The sequence below is a fragment of the Mustela nigripes genome, chromosome 2 (assembly GCF_022355385.1).
Source record: "Mustela nigripes isolate SB6536 chromosome 2, MUSNIG.SB6536, whole genome shotgun sequence".
Taxonomy (NCBI): domain Eukaryota; kingdom Metazoa; phylum Chordata; class Mammalia; order Carnivora; family Mustelidae; genus Mustela; species Mustela nigripes.
In genome coordinates this window covers 111060760-111079364 of record NC_081558.1, presented here as the reverse complement: position 1 = coordinate 111079364, position 18605 = coordinate 111060760, and the positions used below count along the sequence as shown (strand labels likewise).

The 18605-nt window shown below is 46.0% G+C and overlaps 1 protein-coding gene across 4 annotated transcripts in view; it reads right to left on the bottom strand.

The window, feature by feature from the left end:
* DGKG (diacylglycerol kinase gamma) overlaps positions 1–18605 on the bottom strand; it is a 210199-nt gene that overhangs the window by 123088 nt on the left and 68506 nt on the right. For 3 of the 4 annotated variants that reach the window (XR_009402469.1, XM_059391334.1, XM_059391333.1), the window contains exons 7-12: positions 14110–14159; positions 10822–10896; positions 10032–10154; positions 5340–5457; positions 3668–3756; positions 325–441 (exon numbers count right to left, since the gene is read on the bottom strand). Coding sequence is in view for 3 of the 4 variants with exons in the window: in XM_059391334.1 (XP_059247317.1) it covers positions 325–441; positions 3668–3756; positions 5340–5457; positions 10032–10154; positions 10822–10896; positions 14110–14159 (572 nt within the window). In the remaining variant the exon portion in view is untranslated. The remainder of the gene's footprint in view (positions 1–324; positions 442–3667; positions 3757–5339; positions 5458–10031; positions 10155–10821; positions 10897–14109; positions 14160–18605) is intronic. The other variant, XM_059391335.1, reaches the window with a different exon arrangement.

Genomic DNA, 18605 nt, shown 5'->3' with positions numbered 1-18605 from the left:
GCCCCTGGCCCCAGACGACACCCAGGTGAGACAGCTAATGGTCTGGTGACTGCTCACAGCTCCCTGGCCACATAGGCAGTGGACCGGCCCTTCTTCTTCAGCAGCTCTCGCTCCCTGGTTCTGGGGTCACCTTTTCTCCAGGCAGCCTGGAGAAGCCCTGGAGACACTGTTAGACTCAGAGCCTGGAGCGGGGGCTCTTGTCCTCCTGGTCTTGCTCTCCTTAGCTCCGCTCATGCCCTCTGGCAGGACATCCACTGCTCCCTGGCTGCAGCTTGAGCAAAAACACACAGAAAAGAAACAGGGCCACCCTGTACGCCGACCCACCGTCATCCGGCACCACACGCAGTGCCGCGCGGTGATGCTCTGGTAGCACTTGATACTTTTGTGGCACCGGTCACACTTGACGGAAGAGTTCCCTTCCACCCACGCGTGCTGCATCACCTGCAGGAGGGAAGGGAAGGGTGCCAGGGAGGGCTGCAGGGCCACAACCCTGAGGAGAAGGGTCTGAGAGGAGCCCAGGACTGGGGAGGGCCGACGGGCTGCCTTCTGTTCAGTGGACTTGACTTGGTGGACACGGGGCTGCTTTGCCGAACTGCATAGACTCGGTCCCTCCCTAACTGCAATCGTGCTAATCAAAGTCGAGGAAAAACCACTTGGGCTGCACTTTGAATAACTCATTCACCCTGGTAGGCAAGCCTCTGAGCAGCGTCTTGTCTGGCAGTCCATCTGTCCTGCAGAACTCCCTGTGGAGTGGTGTGCTTGTGTGCGCCCTCTCCTGGAAGGCAGCGCGATGCAGGCAAGCACTAGAGGGCCCGGGCCACGGATGGAGCCCGCTGGAGTCACTGACCTTCCACTTTGCAGCGGGGTGACCTTGGGCCAGTTCCTGGACCTCCCTGAGTCTCAGGTCCCTCACCTATAGAAACTGGTATGATAAGTCCCCCCCGCTGGGTTTTCTGGGGGCAGTTAAAGAGAGCGCACGTGGAAGAGGCTCCCTGGCACAGCTCTGGGCCTTGAGACGTACCTGCTGAGGAATAACTCCCTTCACGCTCCCATCTTCTATTGGCCAGTGGTGCTCAGTCCATTAGAACTGCCTAGGAGCTTCTAGAAGTCCTAATGCCCAGCCCTCACTCCAGATCAGATAAATCAGAGTCTCCAAAGACAGGACTCGTCATTAGTTTATTTTAAAGCACCATGCGTGATAATGTGCAGCTAAGATTGAGAAAACCTCTAGAAGGAAGTTAGAGGAAAAAGTTCAAAGACGTTAGTGTGGGTCAGCAGCCAGCAGTCTGTGTATCTGTTTCCTAGAGAGCTGCTTCTATCTGCTCCCTGCCCTGGAAATGCCACTAGCGCCACCCAGGAACTTAGGAAGCAGGTGGGAAAGTCCGAGTACGTGTGTGAATGCAAGTGAAGCCGAAGTGCCCCATGAGACCACCTTCTGGGAGCCTAAACCCTCAGTTAGCTCTATCCAGGAATTCTACAGAACTTCTCAAGATTTTCTGCTGGCCACTCTAAACAGCAGAATAGAGAGGGTATGGCCTCTGCAGGGATGAAGGCACAGCCTGAAGAGCCAACTACAGACACGATAATAAAAACACATGGACAGATGCCTAGGTGGCTCAGTCGGTTAAGCGTCTGCCTTCAGCTCAGGTCATGATCCCAGGGTCCTGGGATTGAGTCCCACATTGGGCTCCCTGTTCAGAGAAGAGCCTGCTTCTCCCTCTGCCTGCCTCTCCCCCTGCTTGTGTTTACTCTGTTTCTCCCTGACAAATTAAAAACACACACACACACACACACACACACACACACACGGAATATTTGCATGATTCCATCCATATGTGTATTAAGTAAAAGCTTGATTAAAGTTACTTATCAATTAAGTTACCATGTCCTCTCCCTTAAAGGTTTTCGGTGAAATTGTTGCTCTGGAAGAGGTGTCATGTTTATTTTGTAGCTTCTCACCTGCTGCACATCCCCACTCGTATAAAATAACCTGTTTGCTGATCAATTTGTCATCCATGTGGTTGCAATGAATTTGCTCTGAGATTCTGGTTATCTTCATTTTGCAGAGAAAAAACATGAGGCCTCAAAGAGGTTAAGTGACTGGTCGTAGGTCCCAGGCTGGTACGTGGCCAAGTAGGGACTCATGGCCAGGTCTTCTGATTCCAAGTCCATGGCTATGTCCCACCACCGTCTTGCCTTCTCCAACCTCTTCTGGGTTCAGAAGAGATGGCGAAGGACCTGGGTTACCCCTGAAGACTCAGAAGGTTGAGAATGTGTTCTGCTGGCCCATGAGCGGCCTCCCTCTGTGGCATGTGTGCAAATGGCCAGATGTAGGCTTAGGGCCTGAGCCCAGGAAGTAGGTGGTGCGTCCTGGTGAAAGGTATGGACATGAAAAGAGGTGTGTATGGGCGTGGTGCAGGCGTAGACAAGAGACCATGCGGCATCTCATGAGGCATGCACGCGTGTCCTGGATCACCCTTCTCCCTCAGGAGTCCTGTGGAGGGCTGGATGCCACTCCCTGCCACTAATCATCTCCTCACTCAGGTTGAATGGACTCAAGAGTGCCCCTCCCCTGCTCATTTTAAGGAGAGCCTAGTTCCAGACTCTGTGAATGGCACCACCCAATGGCCAAAACCTGGGAGCCATTCCTAACCTCTTCCTCACTCCCATCCACTACGTCCCCATCACCAAGTCCTAGTGCTACCTCCAGATTATGTCTCCAACTCTCCCCTCCTCTCCTTTCCCTCAGCCAGGAGACAACCAAAATATGCAACAACCAGCATGGCCAGGGGACCCTCAACACAGACACTGCCACTGCCATGTTTGCTGTTGTCAACGTGAGTGTATTAAGCATGGTGAGTACAGGACCCCCGTCCCCCTGAGGCAGTCCCTTGGTGTGGCACTGCCTCTTGCCTGAACTGTTGGAGAAACTCTGTTCCTCGCTCTGATCTGTCTCCTGCCCCAAGGTCAGAGCAGTTAACCTAATTCGCAAACCCAATCATCTCTTCGTGTCTCTTCACGGGGTTACAACTCTGCAGAGGCCCCTTCACTGTGCAGGAGATGCCTTTCTGACACCTCAGCTGGCCTCGCGAGAACTTCCCCAGGCCAGACCTACCACTTCTGGAGGACATCTCCTGTCACTTCCCTTTAAGCATCCTCTGTTCCAGTCCCACCAGACTAAGTACAGATCCTAGACTAGGCCACGTCTCCATGCCTTGCACTCAAGGCTTCTTCGGCTTGGGGTGCCTTGTCCTCCCTGATGCCTTGTGAAGTCCTCCCAATTTGGGCTCAAGGCACAACTCAAATGCCACTTCTTCTGTGGAACCTTCCCCAGCCTCCTCCCTGGTGTCTCCACTGTCTGTCACACACAGCCCTACCGTTATCCTACATCTCACTTGCTTATACTTTGCTTGCGTGTCTGTAGCTCTCCTACAAGACAGCACAAACTGGGGACCATCTTGTAACCTGGGGACCCCCTAGCACAGTGCTTGGCACATGGTGGGTACCGGGAAGATGCTGATGGGTTGATGGATGAACAGGATGATATAAAGGCTGTCCCCGAGGCAGAGCAGGGGCCTGAGAAAGCTTCCTGCCCAGGAGTCTGTGGTAATGGACATGTTGCCTGGGATGCAGCATGCAGTAGAACAAGGCAGGAGAGATCACTAACCTCACCACCCCTTTTGGTTTTTGAGTATGTTTTGACACATCCAGGAATGTTTTTGGAGACACAGCGTTCATGGACAGTGTACTTGCAGTCTGGAAAAAAGAAAAAAAAAGAAAGATAGAAAGAAAGAAAGTGCTTGTGAGTGGTTACCTAGGAAGGTTCAGCCGTCTGCCCACCACCTCCACTCCAACCGAGTTCTGTGCCTCCCTCTGGGTGACCGGTTAGAGGCCAGGAACCTATGCGCACTGGCTTTCCAAATGGAAATTTGAAACTGCCTCCAGTTGCTCAGTGAGAGGAGAGTCCATAGTTCTCTCCCAGACACGTTTCTGTACCCTCTACCCCATCACACTGCCTCTGCACAGCATGAATGCAGGAAGAAAACATCCCCAGAAAAGACGTTCCACTTAAGGGAAGTGTAACCTGCTCAGTACAACTAATGCCATGCATTCTGTAGAGGAAACGGAAAGACCAGGGGTGCTCCTCACTTTGGAATTAGGCAGGCCTGGGCCTGAACTCTGGCTCTGCCACTGGTCACCGCACACACAATCGTGGGTAACTTTCTTCCTGTCTCTAAAATTCAGTATTTTCTATAAAATTGGGATAAAATGGGCTCTCTTTCTCTTTGCAAGGCTTTTACAGCATCAGATGAGATAGTTTGTATAGCGTTGTGTGTGTCAGAATAGCTCTCCCATAAATTATTATTGTGTTGTTACCACTTCTTACTATGCAAACAGGAAGGCCCACAGGCCTCGAACCTACCAGCAATGAGACTGGGTTCTTCTATAAGAGGAGTGTATGTGAGGGCTGGACGTGACTGGGTGCTGGAGGGATTGGGGGGGGGCCCTTCACTCTCCCATGGGCGCTTGCTCTTGGTAGACCCACGGCCCAGCCCTGCTCAGGTGGCTTCTGTGGCCATGTCACTTGCTGACTAGCTCATGTGTGCAGCTTGGATAAACGTTCAGTGGCCTGACCTGCACTCAGGGGCTCTCCTGCAGCCGCAGCTCACCAGGGCCTGGTGGGTCCCGGCAGAGGGTTTGCTGCCTCTGTGATAAGGTAGCTGGTGGGACTCTGTGCCACAGCCCCTGGGCCCTATAAAGCCTTTGTGTGCTGTAGCCTCTCCTCCTCTCCCCCTGCACTCTCTCTCCACTCTCCTTCCTACAACACCCCTTCTCCTTCCTCCCCTTTCCATCTTTCTCCGGTTCTCCTTTCTGGTCTCCTTCCCTCCTTTCTCCCTGAGCTTTCTTCCCTCCTCTCTTTTCTGACTTTACTAAATGGATCATAAAGAGAAACAGCAGAGTTTTAATTTCCATTGCATTTATATAGCAGTTTTATCTTATTTCTTAAGAAACACCCCCAGCTTCAGCAAAATAAACATTCGCTAGCAAAACCCAACTCAAATGAGTGTGAGATGTTTCAAAATGATGTATGAACGTGAATCTCCCCCGCACCCCCGCCCGGGCTCAGTGGCCCTTGGCAGAATTCCAATCACAGGACAGCGGTTGTCCATTTCACATGGGTAACGCCAAAAAAAAGGACAGAGAGCTCTTGCTTTATTCCCTGCTGTGGGGTCCTTCAAGCTAGAAGTAGCAATCCCTAGACTGTCCTGAAGAATGGCTTAGGTATGTGCAGAGCAGGGCCATTCCCGGGGTAAGGGGTTTGAAGGAAGCTGACTCACAGACGCAGCACAGGCCTTGCTTCCGAACGCCCATCAGCATGATGTGGCAGAAGTTGCAGTAGGTGGGCTTCTTGAAGTGCTTCATGGTCCAGGCATGCCTCCCGTCCCCCTTGGAGCCCTGCAGGGGTACGAGCAAAGGAGAGGCTGAGCAGGCTGGCAGGGGGCGGGGGTGGTGGCTCCTGGACATTTCTCTTTTTTTCTAAAAAGACTCTTCTCACATGTGGAATACAAGAGAGTCGTTGAACGGTTTTAGGGATTCTTTCAAAAGAAGTGCAAATCAAGATAAAATCCTTTGTTTCTAGAATTAGCAAATATTAAAAATCAGGAATATCTGAGTGGGGATAAAAGAAGACCTCTCCTATGTGGCTGGCAGAAGGGTAAGTCAGAACAAATTCCTTATCCATCGTCTGTCTGTCTATCCATCCATCTGTCCATCATCATCCTTTAAATGTTTACAGCTTTTGACTTAGAAATTCTGCTTCTTGGGTTCTATTCTAAAGAAATAATTCTTTTTTAAAAAATGATGTATTTATTTGAAGGGGGGGGTCAGGGATCAAGGGAGAAGGAGAAGCAGACTCTGGAGCAGAGAGCCCAACGTGGAGCTTGATCCCAGGACCCTGAGATCATGGCCTGAGCTGAAATCAAGAGCTTACCATTTAACCAACTGAGCCTCCCAGGGACCCCCTCAAAAAATGATGTTTGAAAGTCAGATGAACATTTTTGTGCTCTTCCAGGTGTTTAATCCAAAACTGTTTTTAAAAAATGGAAAACTGGAAATATCCTGAAGGTTGCAAAAATTTTCCAAAGGTTAGTTGGATTTATCGTTAATGGATCATCAAAAAGATACTAAAAAGATTATCTAATGGCATTGGAATGTGCTCATGATACAATGCTAAGTGAATGCAAATTTGATGATGTATTATAATCTCAGTTTAACACAAGATCTAAGATGGGAAGAAACGTCACTGAACTGTTAACAGAAGTTAGCTACTGTTAGCAGTACCACAGATGTATTTTAATCTCTAATTTCTCCTTACCGTTTTTTCCAAAAAAATATGTTTTCCATGTTTTCTTCTACAGTGAGAGTGTACCAGTTTTGTAATCAGGAAAAAGTCATTTAGCAAAAACAACCCACTTCTTTCAACTTTCTGTACACAGATAAAATAGTAAAGAGAGATAGAGAGAGGTTAAACCACTTCCTCCTGACTTGGCCCAGAAGCAAATTCATCCTTACCCACGAGTGAAGCCAAGCCTCATACAACCACATATGAGAGGGGAATCCACTCTCCTAAGGCTGCAGGAGGGAGAGAGAGAAACTGTATCTTCAACATTACACCCAATGTCTCCCCCAAATGCTAAACCAGCCTCCTAGAAGACCATAATTTACAATGGTAAAGAGGCAAACAAAAGCAAATGTGAACGTAACTTCTATTAATTGAAAGTCTAATGCATTTATTTTTACATAGGCACCGAATTATAAGTTTTTTACATTTGATATTCAAAATTCTGAAGAAAGCATCCTTTGGTGTCTTAAAAACCATATTGCTAAGTGCCATTAGATCTTCCAACTTCTAGCTCTGGGAGCACAGCCTCATGGGAGGCTGTGGCTTCAGGAACATGCCTCCGTGTATGCTGTCTCTGAACGTTTGTTTGTCTTGGGCTCCATCAAAAGACTAACATCCTTGGGCTGGTCTTAAGGGCGGTAAGAACTACTGGAATCAGGTGGGGGGCACTGACATAGAGACAGTGTGCTGGACTCACACCCAGGTCCTACTTGTGCGCACCTCTGGTTTGGGGTGGTCACGGCAGCCAGATCTATCTCTGTGCCCAGACTGGGCTCCTCATGGTCTCCAGGGAAGTGCCATCTGCTCTTCCGAATGCTGGTCCCCTCCCCAAAGAAGGGCTAAGCATTTTTCTTCTTACTGCCTCAAAACACTGCTTCTTTAAAGATCTGAGTTTTATAGAATTATAGCTTGTTGTTTAATGGTTTCCACTTTAGTAAACAGATTTACTGATTGATTAAATGATTTAGGGAAAGACTGATTCATCCATTCACTTGATAAACATCCAAAGGATGTCTGTAAGAATCAAGTGAAATAACGTTAAGTCAAGCTCCTAATCCAGCGCTTACCACATCATGAATTAAAACTTTTATTAAGTTTCTCTCTGTGTTAGACACTGGAGAACACAAAGCAAGTAGAGTGTTTGTAAGGAGGTAGATTTATGCCTATCCCAGAAATGAAGAAAGAGGGCCCTAGAGAAGTTATATAAATAGTCCAAGACTATAAAATAACAAACGACTTATTTCATAACTTGGTCTTGCTGGCCTGAGTCTATGCTCCTTTCTTCCCTCCCCCTACTTACACATTCTAGGGTTTTCCTTTATGGACAGAAGGGAAATCACAGCAGTCTTCAGCACAGCTTCTTCATCTACTCTACAGAGCTGTCATTTTACCTGAAAATCCCTTTATTAACTCAATCAGATGGTTTTGTTTTCTTAGATACTATTTTCGTGGATGTGGGGTTAGAAGCAAAAGGACCCAGATGAAGGCTGAAATAACATTTCTGCTTGGGTTATAGCGCCACCATGTGGCCCTTTCATTTCCGCACAACGGAGTCTGCATGATGTGGGTGTCACCTCCCCAGCGCCATCCTGGGGGGGGGGGGGCAGACCATTTCTCCTCTGCATTTGTGCCATTCAGAGATCTCCTGACTTTTTAGTTGTCCCATATGAGTTTTGAAAAAACTAAAGGGGCTATGTGATTTTTTTAAGCTACCGAGGGATGCTTTCTCTAGAATCTTGAATATTAAATGTAAAAACTTACAATTTAGTGCATATTTTTAAATGCACTTAAGACTTTTGATAAAAGCTACATTCACATTTGCTTTTGTTTGCCCCTTTATTGATGTAAATTACGGTCTTCTACAAGGCTGGTTTGGCATTTGGGGGAGACATCAGGGGTAATGTTGAAGAAATAGACCTCTCTCCCTCCTCCAGCCATATGAGAGTAGATCCCCTCCATGAAAAGAGTTGTATGCTGCCTTGGACTTAGCAAGTCCAAAACAGAATAGGAAATAGAAATTGCTTTCTTGTGGTTAAAATGTCTCACCTCCATTCTCACATTTCAGGAAAAAAAAACAGGAATGCTGGAACTTCCACTTTGATTCAAGTACCGATAGCAGAAACTGTGCCTTCCTTATCTGAGCCCACCATGCCCTAGCTCAGGTGGATTATTACATATGACAGGTTCTTGGTAAGGAATCACTGAATAAGCATATTCTCTTCCGGAATATGGCGGTTGGCCTCTGGTACTAACTGGGTGTGCCTGAGGGCAAGTCCCTTTACTTCTCTGACCCTCAGTTTGTAAAAGAGAGAGACTAACGTGTGGATCACCAACATCATTTCCAGCTCTGACTTTTTGGGTCTTAAGGAATAAGAAGGCAGAAGTTATATAGTTCCTGGTTCCTTGATTTCTACTTAGCACTTGGAAAGTGCTGGACATGCTAAGATGATTGCAGGATTCTTTGTTCTTGAGTGTTGGGAACGGAGGCGCAGCTTCTTAACTGCAGAGCAGTCAGATGGAGACATTATGGGCAATGGCAGCCAGCGAGAGGCTAACCCAACTGAACGTCCTCTCTATGGCATTTCTGTAATCTCAAAGAGGTGTTGTCCACAACCTGTGCAACAGTCCACCATTCAGTGACATCAAGCATTTACCACCATCTAGTTCTTATCTTTCCTTTGTGTATGGAAGCGATTTCCCTTGCGAGATAAGCAGACCAGATCAGATACGGCTTATATTACCATGGATTTCACATCAAGCCTCTATATGTATTCCCTATTCTGGTAAAACTGGGAGGTTTCTCTAATACGCTCTGAACTTTCTTTCATTTAGGTCTTTGATCAAGCTTTTCTCCCAGCCATAAACTTTCTCTTCTATCATTTCCCATCGGCCAATCATACCCATCCTTGGAACCAGATCAAACATCACCTTCTACCTGACCTTTATACTCAAGGATGAGACCTCAGACTCCCACATGGTACTTCCCACCAGGCCAAACGACCCCAAGGCTTCTTCCCACTTTCTCACTCCTCAGTATGGGAGATTTCGAAAGCATGGGATCTTTGGAGTTAAGTGCAAATAAATTCTGGCTCTTCCTTTGCTCTTTAGGCCCAGAATTTCAGTTTTTCATCTATACAAATTGGGGAAAAAATATACATCTTATCCGGTTGTTTTGATGGTTAAATAAGATAGTATCACTGAAAAACCTCTACTTTGGGACACATCAGTATCTTTCCTTCCCTTCCTCCTTTCCTTCTTTTGTCAAGACTCTTAGCATATTTTACCCTAATTTATTGAAATGATGGGATTCTTCCTTGACTCCCCCCACACAAACCCTCAAACCACCTGGTTGAGTCTAAGCTTCTGGTAGGGGAATATTATTTTTGAATCCCCTTACTGTGTTCAGAACAGTACCTTTATTTAATTTAGTCAGTGTTCTCAGTCAAATGAATGAATATATACCAGGCACTAACAGGTGGAAAAAGAGGACTTTGGGGCTGGCTTAGAGGCTATGGTGTGCCCAGTGGGGAAGGGAAGAAGCCAAGGCCATATATAGATGTTGATTTCCGCATGGAACCTGATGCTTCTGAAAGATAAGAGCTCTCTGAGCTCAGGCTTGCTGACTTACAGAGTCGTCCATGCCCAGCAGGACCAGCAGTGGGATGGTGGTCATCCCTCCATGGACCCATTCCTCTAGAGACACAAAGCCGTCCCGGTCATAGTCCATCCCCTGCAACATCTCCTTCAGTATCTGCAGAACCCAGAGAGCAACAATTGTCCACTTTCATCCTGCACTTCCCTGCCTCCCTCTGTCCCCTTCTTTCTCTTTTGCTGTGTTATCCGCTTTGTGTTTTACCCCTTTGTGCTCTGATTTATAGCAGGCAGAGCAGTGAGGGAGCAAACAGCAGTGAGGAGGCCAGGGTTCCATGCCCTGCCCTGCCCTGTCCTACGTGGCCTTGGGCAAGCCACCCCCACTCTCTGGGTTCGGCTTCGCTCACCTATAAAATGAAAATAATATTGCTATGTGGGTAGCCGTGTAGTGATGATAAGAGAAAAGGTATAGAAAATGTCTCATCTAGTACCTGACTCATAGGAGCCCCCAAATGTAGCTACTAATATCTCGTGATTGAGAAAATCTTTAAAATTCTTTCTAGTTCTAAATTCCTTGAACCCTTGTTATAAAAATTTAGCTCTGGTGGAAAGGTTAGGGAGCATTATTAGGTATTATTATTTAAATTATGTCTTTCAATTTTTCCTCTTTTTCAATTTTTTCCTAGAGAAAACAGAGGTCAAGGCATAGGACCCCAGAGAAGCTGCCTATGAGAGGGTGAGTCTGGGAGCGCATGCACGGTCAACATTTTATCTTGCTTTCATTCAGAAGTTCACTTGGACATCTCCCCTTGCTTCTGGAAACTTACAGGTCTCAGCTCTGTGGGATCCCACTCCAGATACTGGGCAATGTGAAGCATCTGGTTGACAATACGATCCATTTCCTAGAAAACATCAAGAGAACAGAACCACTGAAGATGTGTTTTCATGAGCAAGACCCAAAACCAAACCCCGTGGGAAGATGGGCAGGGCAAAGCGTGAGAAGCAGCCATGTAACATACTGGCCTTTCCTAAGGAGAGGACTACAGCCCCGACTACAAAGCTCTGTGGAGAGTAGACGCTCACAAGAAACAAAGAACATGGGCAAGCCACAGGTATGCAGAAAGCTCACTGTCTTCTTCTTGGACTCCCCCTGAACTCAACTTCCTTCCTCAATTCTGTTAGTCTCAGGAGAGAAGGCACTCCTGTTTTCTCCTTTGTGATTCTTGCTTCCTAAATACTTCCTAAATACTAAACCAAGGCAGTTCTCTCCCCTCACCCTCTTTTATTGCTCCTCATTCCCAAAGCTTTAGCAACTTGGCATCCATCTATATCCCTCAGGGGTCAATTTGCAGGTGGATGTAGGGCCACTGTATTGGTCCTAGCTCAGGTCTTAACTCTATCTTTTGAGTGTCTCTCTTTCCTCTGCATCTTGCCTAGCCCTGAGCCCAGGACTCTGATTAGGACATTTATAAGGGCTACACCTGCCTGGTAAGCAAGACTTTTGTTTAGTACCAAGGTCAGGCTTTCTTTAAGACCTCACAGAACTGCTGGATGGGAATGAAATCAGTGCACCAAGAGTCGCATGGCAACACACTAGACTGAGGAGGCATTTGTATCTCTTGGGCACCATGGAAGATGTTCATAGTAAGACTGATCTGGGGAGACACGTTGGTGAATGGAAGCCAAGTTCAAAAGTGTTATTTCCACCATGTAGGATGCTGGGTTAAAATAAGCAACCTAAAAACCAGGAGGGATTTTAAAAATTACATTCTATTTAAAATTTTAAAAATTCATTGCAAAATCACAGATGAGGTAATAAATGGAGGTAAAGTAGTGGGCCAAGCAGTGGGGACAGGGTGCAACAGATTTTCCAACAAAAAAAGAGCTTGGTGGATTGAGCTGGGTTCAAGAGTCCTTGATTAAAACAATGTGATTCAGGAACTAAGAATTAGACTCAGTCTTGGTCCGTGTGAATAGGAAGGCATTTTCAGGAAGCAGAATAGCAGATCTTAGGAAGAACTTGTTCCCCAGATGTCCACTCTGTTCAGGCCACATGTGACTGCTTAAAGAGTCATAGAGGAATAGGTTAGGTTCTGTGTCATATTTTAAGAATGGCACTTTCAAACCAGAGCTTGGTCAGAGTGGTTATTTAAGCCTGCCTTATGAGAAACAGTGTAGAATATTGGGGGAATTTGAGCTTAGTGAAGGTCTTAGGGTAGATGGGACAGTACCTTCTAAATCTTAAAGACCTATGGTGTAGGATCAATTTTCCACTGGTCCGCTGTCCTGGTCACCTACACAGGGCAGAAGTAAGCCAAGGGGTATAGGGAAGGAGCAGTTGGAGGTTGGCCTATTTTGGTCTCACTGCTGGGTTGGGGGAGGGGGAGAGGGAAACAGAATCCTCTTTTGTGCTGAGAATTTCTCTGGTAGATGAGAGGTGCCTTCTGTGCAGGAAGGAAGCCCTCTCTACCTGTTCTCCCAACAGTGGAACCACGGTCTTGAGGCAGAGGGTGAACTCTCCACTCCTGAGAGTTTTCACATAGATCCTAGGCATCCATCTGCTGGAGATCTTCTATGGAAAATTGAATTGGGTGTCTCTATAGACACTCACTTCCATCCCCCAGTGTTGTCTTCCCAACAGATCTGGAACTTAACATCTTCTTACCATCTGCAATGCTTCTACTCTGGTGCACGTTACCAGCATCTCTTATCTTGTTTATTCCAATAACCTCCAAACTGGCGTCCCTGCTGGTGTCCCTACAGCCTAGTTGCAACACAGCAAGCTAGAGTGATCTGGTTAAACCGAAGTTGTGTCACCCCTCTGTTCAAAACCCCCAATGGTTCTCCCTTCCTCCAGAGTAAAAGACAAACTTCCAATCCCCTCTACAACTTGCTGGGTTTTGTGAACTCTCCCCACAACCACTCCTGGTCATTCTTTCTCTGATCTCATCTCTATTACCTCTAACTCTGACCTCCTTGCTGTTCTGTTACATCAAGTTCCCTCCTCATTCATCTGCTGACATTCCAAGCACCCCTCTGGCCCCTCGCACTTGGGGCTGCCTCAGCCTGGGATGGGTCTCCTCTGGATGTCCCCCTGACTCACTCCCTCACTTCCTTCCAGTCCCTGTTCACAGATCCCCGGAGGGACACCATCCTTGGCTCCTCTAGCTAAACTGCTCCCTCCAACACTTCCTTTCCCTCCTTTATTTTCCTTCCGACTCGCACCTCTCTCTGACACATACCTCGCTCAGCTTTGTAGGGCGCATGCTTGCGCTAGAACAAAAGCTTCATGAGGGCACAGATTTGTGTCTGTTGGCTTCACTGACATAGCCCCAGCGCTTGAAGTAGTGCTTGACGTGGGGCAGACACTCCATTAACGTGTGTTGATCAAATGCTTTGGAAGTCTGTGATTCTCTGGTTGTTCTCCAGTGTGATGCAGCCCACGGCATTACCTTGTGGCTATGGGATCCCTTAAAGGAGCCTTGGGGTTTAGAGGACTTGGGGATGACTTCATTGGTCTAGTGGACTTGTTTCCTTCCTCCCTGTGGGGCTGGTGTGACTCTGTCCCATGCCTCTCAACCTCACAGCCTTTCTGTTAAGGAGCCCCGTCTCTAACAGTGCCGGTGATGAGCGCAGGGCTGCCTGATAGTTTGCCTTCTCTCCTCTCTCCCTTCCATACCTCTTTTCACTCCATGATCCCTGTTGTGTCCTTGCCTGTTCCTGAGGGAGAGCGGGGGCGGGTCTCAGGCCTTCCCGGGTACAACGGGACGGGACCATTTGCTCAGAGCAGAAAGAACCAGACTGGTTGAGCTACTGCTCTGGGTATAAGAGGAATACTGGGAAGTTCAAATAGATAAGATACTAAAGCAACTCCCCTTCTGAAATGGTGAGATCCAAGGCTTCGGGAATGAAAACGTCAGGTGGAGTTTGTTCTCCCTCAAGCTGGCCCTCTGGAAAGTAGCAGTGGGGGGTTCTGCCCTGATTCCTGCAGGCTCTATCAAGACACTGCTATTCTCTAATGTTAGAACTGGGGGTTTCTAGACTCTTCCTCCACCTGCTCCCTTCTCCCCCAGATTTTCTTGGTTTCAGGAGGGACATTTGGAATGAGAGCTTACCGCTTGGTCCAGGAGACCGTTCTCATCCGAATCATAGAGACGAAACATGACTGCAAGAGACACAGAGGTGAGGCTCAAGGTGTCCTCTGGGCACCACAGATGGGCTGGGGCTTTGATGCTGCCGGTCTTTAGCTCAGTTCTGTCGCTGGGGCAAAGGCCCCTGCAGCCAGCTCACCCACCCTCCAAAGTACAGAGTCTGATTTCTTACACGGGGTGGAAAAAGGGAGGAGAACCTAGCCGTCTGGCTTCTGGACCTGTCTAAGCAATAACTCCATGGCTGATGAGATCCAGGTGGCAGTGTGGTTCCTGGTGGAGGGTGCATACCCTCGCAGCATCACTGGAACACAGCTCACAAGTGCCCGGCTGGTGGGAGCACCAGAACTATAAATGGGACACTGCTTTTACTGCACCCTGAAAGGGTGTGGATTTAGGCCTTGTCCTATTACCTCAAGGGCATCAGACAAGTCATTTAACTTCATTGAGCCATGTTTCTTTATCTGCAAGATGGAGATTACAACGGTTCCCCTTCCTCCTAGGTATTTTTTTTTTTAAATGAGGATTAGTATGTAAATGATCGGTCAATTTTTATTTCTGTAATAATTTTAATTGTTCTATGTAAGAAATATAAATAAGCATACAATATCCTACAAGATATGTATAAAATAAATATAAAATGTTCGTGAAAGAAACATGCCAAGTAAGACTACATACATAGTAAATATTTTTGTTGGCCTTTTTAATACTTAGGGTTTTCTTTTCTTTTCTTTTTTTTAAGATTTATTTATTTATTTATTTATTGGACAGACAGAGATCACAAGTAGGCAGAGACAGGGTAGGAAGCAGGCTTCCCGCAGAGGAGATAGCCCAATTCGGGGCTTGATCCCAGGACCCTGGGATCATGACCTGAGCTGAAGTCAGAGGCTTTAACCCACTGAGCCACCCAGGCGCCCCTTAGAAAGGCTTTAAGAGAAGGTTTTGACAACTTCACTCTCTAAAAAAGATATTCAGGGAAGTTTAAATTGATGTGTTCTTTCTCTTAACATCCCCAGAGCAAGCAAAAAAGTCCAACATCATTTCTTTAACCTCAGAATTTTATGCCAGCTATGATCACTCTAAAAATCAATATTGTGACATCTAAATGTTTTGGCCTCTTTAAAGATTTCAGGAAGATCGAGCTTATACAGACAGATTCATGTGCCCTACTCCTCGTCCCATGGCACCTGAAATGGAGAAAGCACTCAACAGATGTTATTTATTTTTATTTTTAAAATTTTTAATTAATTAATTTTTAAAAACTATTTTATTTATTTTACAAGTAGGCAGAGAGGCAGGCAGACAGAGAGAGAAAGAGGAAGCAGGCTCCCTGCTGAGCAGAGAGCCCGATGCAGGACTTGATCCCAGGACTCTGAGATCATGACCTGAGCCGAAGGCAGAGGCTTTAACCCGCTGAGCCACCCAGGTGCCCCCAGATGTTATTTATTGTTGCTTTTTTTCATTAACAAACATTTATATGTGGCATTTAATAAGTACGATGCACTGTGCTGTACACGCTATCATTACTGCTGATGGAATCCTCAACAAAGCTATGATGTAGTTACCATTATAGAAGCTGTTGTATTTGTTTTTCTTAAAATGTCAATGTGCTATTCAGAAACACCCTTTAGCATGTTCTAGCTGTAGGGAGGTGATGCAGGATAAGGAAGACCTGGGACAGAAATTTGGACAAAGGACTAAATTTTCATTTTTGGGACTTGGGAAACTGCATTTCACTCATCTTAAAGGTAGAGATCCTGTTTGTGATCTCAGAAGTAAGCGGAGTCAGGAGCAGAGCTGACACATCTTCATTTTCCTCCTGTTCTTGGAACCCTTCATTGGGCCTCCCTGACTGACCCTTCCCCCACATACCCACTCTAGACCTCTCAGCATGTACCCACAGGTCACGACACTCCTGTTAGGTTGCTTGTGTGTCATCACATCTTTCTAATGTTGTGACATCCCTGCGCCTTGTTCAGTGGGGTGACTGTGCCAGGAGTCAAGATTCCTTCAAAGTAGGGTCATGGCCTTCTTATTCTCTGAGTCTTCAGAATGTCCTAGTCAGAGGCACTCAGCATAGGAGGCTGAGTTGCCAAGCAGATGCTGGATGATGGAAAGGGCAGGCTTTCCCACCACTGCTGTTCCCAGACCCTGGGCCCCGGGTGACTCCTGTGGGGAGCTCCCCTGGTCCTATAACGCAGGGACAGCTGAACCAGAAAGAACAGGAAGAAAGTATCCCGTTTAAGACCAGCATGCCCTTGGGCAAGTCGTTTACACTTAAAATGAGAATAATCACATTGATCTTCTCAGGTTATTGTAAGCTTAAAATGAGATAATGCATTTAAAGTGATTAGCAGAGGGGCGCCTGGGTGGCTCAGTGGGTTAAAGCCTCTGCCTTCCGCTCAGGTCATGATCTCAGGGTCCTGGGATCGAGCCCGGAATTGGGCTCTCTGCTCAGCAGGGACCCTGCTTCCCCCTCTCTCTCTCTGCCTGCCTCTTGGCCTACTTGTGATCTGTCTGTCAAATAAAAAAATAAAATCTTTAAAAAGAAAAAAAGTGATTAGCAGATAAAAGGTCTTCAACAATGAGAGTAATTGTTAATGAACAGATGATAGGTGGGATTTCAGGATATTATTTCCCAAAAAATGCACGTTTGGTTATTAAAAGAGAAAAGCTTAAGTTGTTTTCAGTCATTAAAATCAGGAGAGGATTTGAATTCATCTGGTTTAGTTTAAAAAAAGATTAAAAGCTCTAGAGGACAAATATAACCAAGTTTCTACAATAAAAAATTACAAGGAAAATAATAAGCAGAAGATTAAAATAGAAGAAACATAAGAAGCAACGGCAAATGTAGGGACCACATTTGGATTCTGATTCAAACAACCAGTTAAAAATAGGTAAGATAATTGGGAAAATGTGAACACCAACTGAATATCTGGTATATAAAAGGTGAAATTAAATGGAGTCACTTATGTCAAGGGGCTTTAAAATGGAGCTGGGGGACCATTAAGGAGATGGGCCTCATGCAGTTCCTAACCGGGCGGAACCGTGAACTCTGAATGGGGCCAAACTGCAAAGATTCCAAGGACTCAACCTGAACACCTGCAATTTGCTACATTAAAGAGACTTTGTTTAGTGATAACCTCAGTCACCAATTATATATCAATTAAGATTAGTTTTCCACTACCAACACCAATCAAAATTCTCTGCAAACACATACATGAGAATTCCTCTTGTCTTTAAACACCCCTGACTTTTGTTCCTTTGGGACGGACACTTTATGGGTTTCTACCCAAATCTGTGTTCTCCATATTGCTATTCTGAGGCCCTAAACGAATACTTTTGTTCTTATTTTAGCTCTGCCTGCTTTCTCTGTGAACAGGCAGTAATAAGGAATCGTTGTCTTTCAATGTGATAATGGTGGTGAGGTTATAGTTAAGAAAAAGTCGTATTTTAGAGGTACATACAGATGTCTGGAATTTGCTTCAAAATATTCTGGGGCAGAGGGAGTGCATGGGAGGTATAAATAAAACATGATTGATTATAAGCAGGGTCATTACTGAAGGTGGCTGATAGGTATAGGAAAGTTTACTGTGCTTTCTACTTTTATCTATGTTGGCAATTTTCTGTAACAAAAAAAAATTTTTTTTAATGCAGTTTCTTTTTATTGCCATTACCAGACTCAATCTGAGAGCCACTAATATGAAAAAATCTGCCACATCCTCTCTGGTAAATATGAACAAATTCAATACCTTAAACTCCAATTTTCAGCTGAATGTTAGAAATAATTTGACATTTCACTTTTAACATTAGCCAAAAGATACAGAAACCTGCTATATTTGCCACCAAATTAGCACTTCAGACTTGCAATTGTTAACACCTCAAAACTACGGGGGAGATTTTAAGCTCAGCTAATGAATGAACTGTTTCATTTTGGTTTTGGCAAGGGTTAACCTTGCCAGTAGATTAAACAGTAACCTAGTTACTGTTGAAGTTTTATTGATTAGTCATCTTATTAGCTGGAATTTTGACTTTTGCTATGATACGTGTGGTTTTTCCCTTAATATCTACTAAGTTCCCAAGAGGAGCCAAAACAATATATCTTTTTTAACAAGGTCCTATTATTTCCTATTTTTAAAAGTCTGCCTGTAGGCTCTTGGAGGTGGGGGAAACCATCCCTGAAGTGAATCTTCTATAAGATTCCAGGCTCTTGGGCGCCTGGGTGGCTCAGTGGGTTAAGCCGCTGCCTTCGGCTCAGGTCATGATCTTGGGGTCCTGGGATCGAGTCCCGCATCGGGCTCTCTGCTCAGCAGGGAGCCTGCTTCCCTCTCTCTCTCTCTCTCTGCCTGCCTCTCCATCTAGTTGTGATTTCTCTCTGTCAATAAAATAAATAAAATCTTAAAAAAAAAATATTCCAGGCTCTTTCAGTTGCTCTGGGTTTTCCTTTCTGCCACCAGCCATTA